This window comes from Leucoraja erinacea, chromosome 2 (genome assembly GCF_028641065.1).
Source record: "Leucoraja erinacea ecotype New England chromosome 2, Leri_hhj_1, whole genome shotgun sequence".
Classification (NCBI taxonomy): Eukaryota; Metazoa; Chordata; class Chondrichthyes; order Rajiformes; family Rajidae; genus Leucoraja; species Leucoraja erinaceus.
In genome coordinates, this window is record NC_073378.1 from 115,874,697 (window position 1) to 115,888,221 (window position 13,525).

The 13,525-nt window shown below is 45.0% G+C and overlaps 1 protein-coding gene across 1 annotated transcript in view; it reads right to left on the minus strand.

Moving 5' to 3' along the window:
• The window catches only part of paxip1 (PAX interacting (with transcription-activation domain) protein 1), a 113,694-nt gene extending 101,677 nt beyond the window's left edge, over nucleotides 1–12,017 (minus strand). The window contains 1 exon segment of the mRNA XM_055664246.1: nucleotides 11,869–12,017. Coding sequence (XP_055520221.1) covers nucleotides 11,869–11,964 — 96 coding nt within the window. The 5' untranslated portion in view covers nucleotides 11,965–12,017.
• Between the last annotated feature and the right edge of the window lie 1,508 nt (nucleotides 12,018–13,525).

Here is a 13,525-nt window from a genome sequence, read left to right on the forward strand (position 1 = left end):
GTGCCAAAGTCACCAAAGCCATTATGAGACTGAGAAACAAGCATAAAACTCTAACAGAGACATCAGCCAAACCTTAGGCTTACCAAAATCAACCGTTTGGAACATCATTAAGAAGAAAGAGAGCTCTGGTGAACTTACTAATCGCAAAGGGACTGGCAGGCCAAGGAAGATCTCCACAGCTGATGACAGAAGAATTCTCTCTATAATAAAGAAAAATCCCCAAACACATGTCCGACAGATCAGAAACACTCTTCAGGAGTCAGGTGTGGATTTGTCAATGACCACTGTCCGCAGAGACTTTATGAACAGAAATACCGAGGTTGCACTGCAAGATGCAAACCACTGGTTAGCCGCAAAAATAGGATGGCCAGTTGATAGTTTGCCAAGAAGTACTGAAAAGAACAACCACAGTTCTGGAAAAAGGTCTTGTGGACAGATGAGACAAAGATTAACATATATCAGAGTTATGGCAAGAGCAAAGTATGGAGGAGAGAAGGAACTGCCCAAGATCCAAAGCATACCACCTTACATGTGAAACACGGTGGTGGTGGTGATATGGCCTGGGCATGTATGGCTGCTGAAGGTACTGGCTCACTTATCTTCATTGATGATACAACTGCTGATAGTAGTAGCATTATGAATTCTGAAGTGTATAGACACATCCTATCTGCTCAAGTTCAACCAAATGCCTCAAAACTCATTGCGGGCATTTCATTCTACAGCAAGACAATTATCCCAAACATACTGCTAAAGCACCGAAAGAGTTTTTCAAAGCTAGGAAATGGTCAATTCTTGAGTGGCCAAGTTAATCACCCGATCTGAACCAAATTGAGAAAACTGAAGGGACTAGCCCCCAAAACAAGCATAAGATGGCTGCAATTCAGGCCTGGCAGAGAATCACCAGAGAAGACACCCAGCAACTGGTGATGTCCATGAATCGCAGACTTCAAGCAGTCATTGCATACAAAGGATATGCAACAAAATACTAAACATGACTACTTTCATTTACATAACATTACTGTGTCCCAAACATTATGGTGCCCTGAAATGGGGACACTGCATGTAATTTCTACATGGTGAAACCAAAATGTATAAAAACGGAATGTAGACACACAATGTGCACTTTAACCACATGTGATTTTTTCAATTACAAATCTCAAATTGTGGAGCACAGAGGCAAATAAATAAATGGAGGGCACTGGGTAACATAGAACTAGTATGAATGTGTGATCAAAGGTCGGGGTGGACTTAGTAGGCCAAAGGGCCTGTTTCCATGACGTGTTCCTAAACATACAAGCCTGATGAGAAGCAAAAAACATTACTAAAATACGTGAGAGAAAGCTAATTTTTCAATTTGTAGGAACAAACCCATGCACGTGTCTCTGACTTTAGATGCTAATAATATTATGGGACAGTCATTTATAGGGATGTCCATAAAGTGGGTACTCAAAACCAGGGACAAATGAGTGGTTAGAAATCCATTATTGATATATTTGCCTGCAAAAACTACTTCCGCCAGCAGATGTTTTGATTATGATTCTAGCAACTTCATCACCACTGCTCTGTTGGTGATGCCATCTTTTGGATTAGATTAAACAATGACCGAACTACCATCTCAATTGATGGTCAAACACCCTACAGGTAATTTTGAAAAATAGCAGGGGTTTTTTGTTTTTGTTTTTTTTTAACATGTTTTGGACAACATCCATGACCCAATCAACATACAAAAACAGATTATCACACCAATTATTACCAATAGTATGAGCTTATTGTGCTTCCAAATTGAAAAATGATACGACTAGTGAAGTGCTTGGCTATTCTCCCAACGTTGCAATAAAAATGAGACATTGTCATTACAATCTTCCAATTTCTGGCAGCACTTTCTGCAGGGTTTACACAATTAACCGTTGATATCCATATCCTCAATTGCACGTCAATAGTATTCAGGTTTATTATCATCAGGTGTACCAAGATATAGTGAAAAACTTTGTTTTGCATGCTATTGAAACAGATCAGATGCACTATACATAAATACATGTCAAATTCAAGTACAATAGATAAAGCAATGGGGAAGATACAGAGTTGAGAATATAGTTCTTGACAAATTAGTGCAACAGTTCCATAGACAAAGCCTATTGTTCACAATGGGGTAGAGGTGAATCAGATAAACATATAACTTATGCGAGGACCATTCAAAATGAATGAATGAATGCTTTATTGTTACACGTGACAAGTCACAGTGAAATGAATTGCTTGCATTGGACAGGTTGGGGGAGTGGGTAGATGCAGATGAAGTTTAATGCGGATAAATGTGAGTTTATCCACGTTGGTAGCAAAAACAGAAAGACAGATTACTATCTAAATGGCGTCAAGTTGGGAAAAGGGGAAGTATAACGGGATCTGGGGGTCCTTGTATATGACAGTAAGCATGCAGGTACAGCAGGCAGTGAAGAAAGTGAATGGCATGCTGGCCTTTATAACAAGAGGAATCGAATATAGGAGCAAAGAGGTCCTTCTGCAGTTGTACAGAGCCCTAGTGAGACCACACCTGGAGTATTGTGTGCAGTTTTGGTCCCCTAATTTGAGGAAGAACATTCATGCTATTGGGGGAGTGCAGCGTAGGTTAGCAAGGTTAATTCCTGGGATAGTAGGACAGTCATATGCTGAGAGAATGGAGCGGCTGGGCTGTACACTCTGGAGTTTCGAAGGATGAGGGGAATCTCATTGAAACATATAAGATTGTTAAGGGTTTGGACACGCTAGAGGCAGGAAACATGTTCCCGATGTTGGGGGAGTCCAGAACCAGGGGCCACCAGTTTAAGAATAAGGAGTAAGCCATTTACAACGGAGACGAGGAAACATTTTTTGGAAGTTTTGTGAGTTTTTGGAATTCTCTGCCTCAAGAGGGCAGTGGAGACAGGTTCTCTGGAGGCTTTCCAGAGAGAGCTAAATAGGGCGCTTAAAAATAGCAGAGTCAGGGGATATGGGGAGAAGACAGGAAAGGGGTTCTGATTGGGGATGATCTGCCATGATCACATTGAATGGCGGTACTGGCTCAAAGGGCCGAATGGCCTACTCCTGCACCTATTGTCTATTGGTATGCAAGTTGCCACATAAGGATGCTGACAAAGTTACAAAGTATATACAGTATCCGCGCCAGGGCCCCCTTTATTCTCCCCCACCCCCTCCACGCCATGTCCCCATTGTCCATTGTTCATGCCCCTCCCCCCAACCGCCCACCAGCGCCGTCCTCACTCCACATGGTACGTTCTCGTCCACCGGCGCTGCCCGGTCCTCTCCGGACGCCTCCATAGACCACAGCTACATGGTTCCGTCAACTCGCAGGGTACAACCTCAGCCGTTGGCTCTGCCAACACCGACCAGCGGGGGCTCCTGCCTCGCCAACTCTGCCAGCCGCAGGCTCCGGCCTCGACAACTCTGCCGGCACTGACCCGCGGGGGGCTTTGGCCTCGCCAACTCCGCCAGCTTCGGTGGCTCCAGTCTCGCTGACTGCACTGGCCGCGAGCTTTGACCCACCGGGGCTCCGGCCTCGGCTACTCTGCGGCTCACCGGGAGGAGTCTGCCATAGCAGCTCAAAAATCTGATAACAAAAGAGAAGAAGCTGTTCCCCAGTCTGGTGGTGCGCACCTTTAAGTTTCAGTACTTTCAGCCAGACGGGAGCAGCGGGAGGTAGAAATAAAGTGGAAAAAGTCTTTGCTGAAGTTGGTTGCTTTTCCATGGCAACTCTAAGTATAGATGGAGTCAATGAGAGCTTTACTTTCGAGGCATGACATAAATAAATCCGTAATGCATATTCATGCTTGTCTGGGATGCAATCCGTTGCGGCAACTAGTGGCTAATCTGAGCCAAACTCTGTCAATCTTCAGTAATAATGCAACGATAAACAATATAAGCTAAATATTTAACTGAGTTAAAAGACAATCACCAGCTTGATTATCAGTGCTTCTCCCCCACATCTTTTATTCATAAGAGGGAGTTAGATGTGGCCCTTATGGCTAAGGGGATCAGGGGGTATGGAGAGAAGGCAGGTACGGGAGTTGGATGATCAGCCATGATCATATTGAATGGCGGTGCAGGCTCGAAGGGCCGAATGGCCTACTCCTGCACCTAATTTCTATGTTTCTATGTTTCTATATGCAGAGAAAGCTAGATAAGCACAAGAGAGAAAAAGGACTGGTGGGAGGACCCATCGGAAGCATGGAACCCAATGGCCTGTTTGTGCCATTGATTTTGATGCAACTCGATGTTGTTCTGAACTGTGTCAGGTGTGCAGGTTGCAGAAGCTGATCCAACTATCAGCTGGATATTTCTCAAGCAACTCAGATGATCAGGCAGCAACTGTGAAAGGAATGGAATGGACAGACCCTCAGGTCAGGACCCTTCTTCAAACTGATGGCGTGGAGGTGGGGTGGAGGCGGAGGTGGAAAAAGCTGAAAGAGATGGGGTCAGGGCAAAGCCTGGTAATTGAAGGTGGGTACAGGTGAGGGAGTGATTAACAGTTGGGTAGAGTAGTAGTTAATGTCTCGTGGTTAAAAAGATATGGGGGGGAAAAGTGAAATGTAAAGCCAAAGGTATAAGGGTGGAAGAGGTCTTGGAGGGTATAAAAGGGAGATAAAAAGAAGATATGGGACTTGGGGGATAGATGATGAGCATATGGAGAGGAAAGGAACAGGGTGACAGGGTGGTGGAGAAATATGTGCATACAGGTTGAGAGGGCAAGAGATAGAGGGCTGAGGGTGGGTATCACTTGAAATTGGAGAAATCAATGTTCATACCATTGGGCTGAGAGCTATCCATGCAGAATATGAAGTGCTGTTCTTCCACTTTGTATGGCCCCAGTCTGACAATGGAGGAGTTCCAGCAACCAGGAGTTCAATCAATAGTTATTTATTTTGTCGCATATGCAACTGCATAGTGAAATTCATTTTACATATATTACACATGGGTGCCGCCTTTTTTGGCACAATTATTTACAGTTCAAAGTCCAGTTGGCCTGCGTGCTCGATGTACTGGAGCAGTGCCCGTGAACAACGTAACTCTCTTCGTGCGGCCATCTTTATGTCTCAGGGACACCTCCTGCAGCCTACTTGATGGTGCTGGAGGTATTAACCCAGTTCATCCCCCCACTGGCCCTTGCTCCTCGTGTCCGACTTCTCCACCTCCTTCCCATTTATGCTGCTGGCCAAGCCTTCCGACAGGTTCCCGGTCCCACTGAGCCCATGGGCACGGTCCTGCCAACCGTGAGCCATCAGGTGAACTCCGACGAGCCTTCGGCGGGTTCCCGGACCCATCAGAGACAGTGCCGAACAAGCCGGGCCTACTAGACAGTTCCACCTCAGAGGTTGGTCAGCGGTGGGCGTCCTGGCCGAGTTCCAGCAGGCTTTGACGTTCAGAGTGCAAGTGTTCAGCGAAACTCTTGCCGTGAACACCAAATGCAATAGATGAGGTTGGAAGAGATGCACGTGCACCTTTAAATAGTCATGTTGAATCAACTCAATTTAACAGTCTTTCATCAAACTTGCAATAAAGATACAATTTGGCATTAACAGCGCTCAAAACATCTAACCTAAGACTTTTCAATTAGGTTCCATGCTTTGCACAAAAGTAATGTGCATATTTTACGATGGCTCAAATGTTTACCGTTTCAATTAGACTTGCAGTAAAATACCAGCCGTAATCCAGGCTTATGGCACACGGAATATTCTGAAATGTCCAACCAGTTTACTCTGAAATGTCTAATTAAACAGTCACGTGCCTTCCTAAAATTGTATTATTAGTTCAAGCCTTGCTTTTAGCCAAAAATCTAGAATTTATCAACTAGTTATGCAGTAAATCACAAACAGGAAACAAGTTTCATGTATATTAACTTTGGAACTGCAGTCGCAGAAACAGGCACAATTTGTAACCTCTTATGCCCACTGTATTTTAGACATTCCCATTTTAGAAAGAATTGACAAATGTTTAAAAACATACGGTTTGAAAATTGCAGATGGCAAAGTGATTAAACAGATGAAGTGAAATAATTCTTATTACCAAATATATGGTTAGGTGATCACTAAAGTCATACATGAAGTTTGCTCATGTGTGACTCAAGTTATTTCCAATCTTAGCAAAGGCCTCCCTTTCTCCACTCTTTGTAAACATCCAAACATGAGCTGCCAGTGCTCTGACCTGCACTATTCCATTTGCCCTAAATGAGCCTGATATATCCTTGTTTTCAAATTCGCCCATGCATAATTCCACTCCCCTCCATTCTACTGAGGAATAAGCACTCATCGAATTTTGGCCATTTGATCATTATTGAATTAAATTCCACACTGTTGTGATGCTAAAATTCTGGATTTCGCTCCCTAAAACCCTCCTCCAACATATTTTACTTTCTCCAAGATGTTCCTTAAAACCAACTTCTGATTTTATTTCTCGCCGAACATCTTCTAGTCAGTTGGTGTCCTTGTTTAATAAATGATTGGCTTTATTACTTGCTCTATGCATACAAGTATTAGAACATAGTACAGCATAAGACCAGCCCTTTTGGCATGTACAGACTGCCCTCCTTATTACAGAGCTCTTTGTAACCGATAAATAGCAGGCAGAATCTGTTGTAACTGAGGCATGCATTCACAACACAGCAAGCTCACCCATCATCTACAAAGGGTAAATGAATTTACAGTTTGTAAACTTTCTTCTATTTATTTACAATGTTTGTAAATAAGTGGAAGTATTGCATATTATGTATTTTGTACCCTTTTCTGTTTATTGTTTAGTTTAGCTTAGAGATAAAGCATGGGAACAGGCCCTTCGGCCCATTGAGTTCGCACCAACCAGCGATCCCCACACATTAACACTATCGTACACACACAGGCACAATTTACAATTATACCAAGTCAATGAACCTACAAAGTTGTACAACTTGAGTGTGAGACAAAACCGGAGCACCCAGAGAAACCCATGCAGGTCAGGGGGAAAATGTACAAACTCCGTACAGACAGCACCCATGGTCAGGATCAAACCTGGGTCTCTGGCGCTGTAAGGCAGCAACTCCACCGCTGCACCACTGTGCTGCCCTAATGTGTGTCTTGTTTAGTGTATGGCTGTTTTTCTAATCTTTACCTCCCCATACTTGATTATTGCAGGCAATCGGCATTATCCGGCACCATTCCCCCTCCCCCATAGTCAGTTATAACAAGGGTTATCTGTATTGTCTGCACTGAACGTTAAGCCAATTGAAACTAATTCCATCGGCCTGCACCTGGTCCAAATCCCTCTATTCCATGCCTGTTCATGTGTCTGTCCGAATGCCTCTTAAATGTTGCTCTCATATCAGCTTCTACCACTTCCCCTTGCAAGGCATTCCAGGCACTGTGTAAAACACTTTCCCTCTCTCACCGTAAACCCATGCCCTCCAGTTTTGCACCTTTCCACCCTGGGGAAAACACTATTATTATACATCTCATACTACACCCAGTTGCCCCTTTATCTCTGACATTCCAGCAAAAACACACCCAAACCTAGGTAACATTCAGGTAAACATCTCATGCACCCTTTCCCAAGCCTCCACATCCTTCATACAATGTGGCAACCAAAACAGCACATAATACTCCAAAAGAGTTCATTTTTCAGGACAATGGGAGTTCATGGACCTGAAATGGTAACTGCTAACACACTCCACAAATGCTGTGCCATTTGTCCAATATTTCCAGCATTTTCAGCTTTTGTTTCAAATTTACAGCATTTGCTGTTTTTGAAAAATATGCTCCTTGTTGAAAAACAGAATCCAGATGCAAACAGATAAAACCTTGCATATCATAGGTTTTTTTCGTAATCCAACACTAAAAGCAGAAGTGGAAGTATATTCCATAGTCGTGCAAAAAAAAAAAAAACAATTGCATTTCACATGATAACTTCACAATTCAACACTCAGCACAGGGGTATACAACTCCAAGATTGAAATGTTTCCAAGGATGCTGCAAGGCCAAACTGAAATGATAACTTCATATCTACCCCCCTCAGAAGCAGCCAGATCTAATGAGTTTTTCCAACATTCAATTATCTCAGAATTCCATAACTGAGAATATTTAATTTTAAACGCATTACATAATCACATAATTATGGATCATTTCCAATTCCAATTCCATCAAAAAGTCAGATGGTTACAAGTGTTTGATAAACTCATAAGCAAGCAGTAATTCTAACATTCTACATGAATAATCATAGTTTTCACTTCTGATTAAAGCAAATCTAAAAGATCACAGAAAAGGCTAAATGCAGGAATAAATGCACAGTCGTTTACCCAGAGTAGAGGAATCAAGAACCATAGGTTTAAGATGAGAGGAAAAATAACAGGAACACGAGGGGCAAATTTTTTTAGACAAATGGTGGTGTGTGTATGGAACGAGCTGGTAGAGGATGTATGAGCCAGATACTATCACAATGTTTAAGAAACATTTGGACAGGTACATGGATTGGATAGGTTTAGAAGGATATGGGCCAAACACAGGCAGGTGGAGCTAGTGTAGATAGGGCATGTTGGTTAGAGTGGGAAAATTGGGCTAAAGGGCATTTCTGCACTGTATGGCTGTATGACATCCAAAAGGCAAGATCCAAATATTTCTTCCACTAATTTCAGCAGTAAAAATTATCATGAGAAGCCCATTTCAAAAAGCATGACTGAATCTTCAAGTGTTTGGATAGTGAATGGAGATGAAAAAGGCATCAACATGAAAAAATAGCTGTTTTGCTCTCCACTGCCATTTCCTGAACTGCTGAGTATTTCCAGAAATTTGTTTGTAGTTCCAACCTTTGCAATTTTTGTTTCACGATTACAAATCAGTCTGAGCAATGGCCATCTGTCCATGCCCTCCACAAATACTGCCTAATCCACCAAATTCCTCCAGCATTTGTATTGTGCTTCAGGTTCCAGCATCTGCAGTTCATAGATATATAGACAATAGGTACAAGAATAGGCCATTCGGCCCTTCGAGCCAGCACCGCCATTCAATGTGATCATGGCTGATCATCACTCCGTTCCTGCCTTCTCCCCATACCCCTTGATTCCGCTAACCTCAAGAGCTCTAACTCTCTTTTGAATGCTTGTGTCTCATGATTTATTCTATTGTGTTGTATTTGATTTATCCCCATACGGGGATATCTGTCGGTGGATCACCAGCTTTCTGACAGACAGGAAGCAGCATGTGAGGCTGGGAAAGCACATCTCGGACCCGCAAACGCTCAGCATAGGAGCACCGCAAGGCTGCGTACTCTCTCCTCTCCTCTCTCTACACCAATGACTGCACCTCCACAGACACCTCTGTCAAGCTTCTCAAGTTTGCGGATGACACAACCCTGATTGGACTGATCCAGGATGGAGAGGAATCTGCCTACAGACAGGAAGTGTCACAGCTGACATCCTGGTGCCGTCGCAAAAACCTGGAGCTCAATGCTCTTAAGACAGTGGAATTGATTGTAGACTTTAGGAGAGCTCCCCCTCCCCTCTCACCATCAACAACGCCACAGTTACTTATGTGGAGTCTTTTAAGTTCCTGGGAACCATCATCTCCAAGGACCTTAAGTGGGGGGCTACCATCGACTCCACAGTCAAAAAGGCACAACAGAGGATGTACTTCCTACGGCAGCTGAGGAAGCACAATCTGCCACAGGTAATGATGGTCCAATTCTACACGGCCATCGTAGAGTCTGTTCTCACCTTCTCCACCATGGTCTGGTTTGACTCAGCCACCAAGCACAGCACCTAGAGGCTGCAGCGAATCGTCCGATCAGCAGAGAAGGTTATTAGCTGCAACCTTCTCTCCATTGATGAACTGTACACTGCAAGGGCCAGGAAGCGAGCGGGCAAGATCATCTCTGACCCCTCACACCCTGGCCACAAACTCTCTTTGAATCACTTCCCTCTGGAAGGCAACTCCAGTGTCAAAGCTGCCACAGCCAGACATAAAAACAGTTTTTATCCACGAGTACTCGCTCTACTCAACAGCCAAAATTTGTAGCCTCCCTTTGATCCGGTATTTTGTTGGTTCACATGCTTTATCAATGGTGTTTTATCATCAATGTTTTATTATTATTATTAATGTTTAGTGGTTTCTGAGTCATTCGTAACTGTCACTGTATGTCATGTTATTACTTGTGGCCGGAGCACCAAGGCAAATTCCTTGTATGTGAATACTTGGCCAATAAACTATACTTTCTTCTCCAGTGTTTGTTGCAGTCCCAGTCTCACATGTTTGCCCCGATTCGTCCACTCTGTTGTCAGGCTTCCGAACAGTCCTTCTTATAAGCCAGGATACTAACCAATTCACTTGTATCCCAATGTGGACATTGGACTGTGTCTATGAAACTGATATTCTACAATGCTGAGAACTATGTTCTGCACTCTATATCTTCCCCTTTGCTCTATTGTTCAACATGCTTACATGCAAGTATCTGATCTGTTTGGATAACATGCAAAAACAGCTTTACACTGTAACTCAGCACTGGTGACAATAAACCTAATAAACCTAAAGTTATAATCTGTTTGAGTAGCAAGCAAAATAAAACTTTTCTCCGTACCTCAGTACATAAAACAATAATAAAACTAAACCTCAATTTATTATCTGTTTGGATAGTAAGCAAAACAACGTTTTCTTCTGTACCTCAGTATATATGACAACAATATAAGTCTAATAAACCTAAACATAAACAAGGGTCTCAACCCAAAACATCACCCATTCTTTCTATCCAGAGATACTGCGCGTTCCATCCGCTGAGTCACTCCAGCATTTTGTGCCCACCTAACTTTAAGATCTATTTGGATTAGCGTGCACACCAAAGCTTTTCACCGTACTCAGTACTTGTGACAATAATAAGCATAAAACTGAATTCATTATCAGCTTGGATAGTCACAAAAAAATATTTTCACTGTACGTTGGGTATCCATGAAAAAAATAAACCCAAATCTAAATGTATGATCAGTTTGGATAGTATGCAAAGCAAAGTTTTTCACTGTACGTCAGTGCACGTGACAATAATAAACCTAAATGTTTTGATAGCATGCAAAAATGTTCACTGTACCACAGTACACATCACAGTATTAAATCTAATAAAAGACACAAAATGCTGTGGTAACTCATCAGATCCCTGGCTCTGCTTGGATCCTTTTCCAGCGATCTCTGAAGGATCCCGACCTGAATTTTCACCCATCCCTTTTCTCCAGAGATGCAGCCTGGCCCGCTGAGTTACTCCAGCACGTTGTGTCTATCCCTTCCCAGGGATGCAGCCTGACATTGTGAGTTACTCCAGCACGTTGTGTCTATCCCTTCCCAGGGATGCAGCCTGACATTGTGAGTTACTCCAGCACGTTGTGTCTTTCAGTGGAAAACCAGCAGCTGTAATCCCCTTGTTTCTACATAAATCTAACAGATAAACTTACCCCCCCTCCCCCTCCTTTCACTGCCAGCCTCTGAACCAAAGGCTCTGCTATAGGATCTTTGCTCTAAACATTACAAGAAGCGGGCTGTCTGCTCGCCCACTATGTGGCAGGAAGTACAAACCCAACACATCTTGCTCTCAAGGGTTGAGCGCGAATAGCCCACTATTTGGCAAAGGAAAAACAAAAATAAATAATAGTAGGAGGGAGGCAGCAACATCACCCTCATCCTTATCGGGCTCTGCTGCTGCTGCTACTGTTGCTGGCCCCGTGGGGGGGGGAGGGTATCCTCGGGCCCAGGGCCCTGAGCCTGGGCTATGGTTAGTTAGTGTGGAGAGGGTTATTGGGGGCGAGGATGGGCCGGGCCGGGCCGGGCCTTCCCTCCATCTCCCTCCCTCCCCCTGTCTGTCTCCAAAACAACAACTCACCCGAGGATCGATGTCTCCCACCACGAAGAACTTCACCTCCTTGAAGAGCGGCTCGTCGGCCGGTTGCGCCGCGGTGGGACGGGGCTCCTCGGCCATGGGTGCGTGTTGTGTGTGTGCGGCCTCTCTCCCTCCCTCTCTCCCTCTCTCCCTTCCTGCAGCCCGGGCCTCCGGCTCGAGCGCGACCGACGCCCGCCCGCCCGCCCACTGGTGCCCGGTGTTTCCCTCCCTCGCTCCCTCAGGCCGGCGACCCGACCCGACCCGACCCGACCCTCCCCCCGCCCTGGTGCCCGCCCGCCCTCCCGCTGCAGCTGCTCCGCCCTCCCCGCCGATCCTCCTCCTTCCCCTCGCCTCGCCCCGCCTGCCCGGGACACCAGATGGCTGCCGAGGGGGAGGGAGGGAGGGAGAGCAAGAAGATGGGATGAAGCCCCACACACACACACCACCACCACTACCACTACTCTGTATCCACCCCCTCCCACCACACACTGACACACACACACTCACATCCAAAGATTATAGAGGAGCTCTTTGCTCACATCTTTGGTGCAAACTGGAGATTGAGCGAGTGTGTGTATCGCTCAATCTCCAGTTTGCACCAACGATACTAGAGGAGCTGTATAGAGGTATACTAAATATACCACAGTTCCTCTAGTATCTTTGGTTTGCACATCTGTGTCCCACCCTCCTACCTTTACTAACACCGGCAACTACACGCACGCTCCCTGCTACGAGTCTGGCTGCAAATTAAGCGGGAAAAGGTTGTTTGTGTGGTTTGTAAACATTATTTATTTTGTATTTGCTGTGCTTGTGCGTGTTCTCTGTCCCAGTACCTGCGATTTATTTCGATGCAGTTGTTGAGGCTGCTGTATGTTCGCTGTACGTGTGTTTAAAATTTATTTAGGTGCATTTGTGTGTGCGCGTTATATAATCAGTAGCATCAACATAACCCTCAGACTGCAACCAATAAGCAACTCTGTACACCTGGTTTTTCCTCAACTTTTCAACCTTGGCATTGTAAACTACAAGTTTTTTTCTCGCATGGCCTGTTTTTCTGCTCACTACTTTCCCATTCAGACTGACTTTTTCCAAACGAGGTCTACGAGTACAAGTTGGAGGTATTCACCAACAACTTCCATCCGGCACTCCAATACACCTGGACCATTTCCGACACTTCCCTACCATTCCATCTCCATCGCAGGGGACAGACTTCTGACCGACATACACTACAAACCCACTGACTCACATGGCTATCTGGACTACACGTCTTCCCACCCTGCCCCCTGTAAAGACTCCATCCCCTACTCTAAATTCCTCCGTCTACGCCGCATCTGTTCCCAGGATGAGACGTTCCACACCAGGGCATCGGAAATGTCCTCGCTCTTCAGGGAACGGGGATTCCCCTCCTCGACCATAGATGAGGTTCGCACCAGGGTCTCTTCCATACCCCGCAACACTGCTCTATCTCCCCCTCCCCGCACTCGCAACAAGGGTGGAGTCCCATAGTCCTCTCCTTTCACCCCACCAGCCGGCAAATACAAAAAATAATCCTCCGCCACCTCCAACGTGACCCCAGCACTCGCCACATCTTCCCATCTCCCCCCATGTCTGCCTTCCGCAAAGACCGCTCCCTCCGCAACTCCCTTGTCAATTCTTTCCT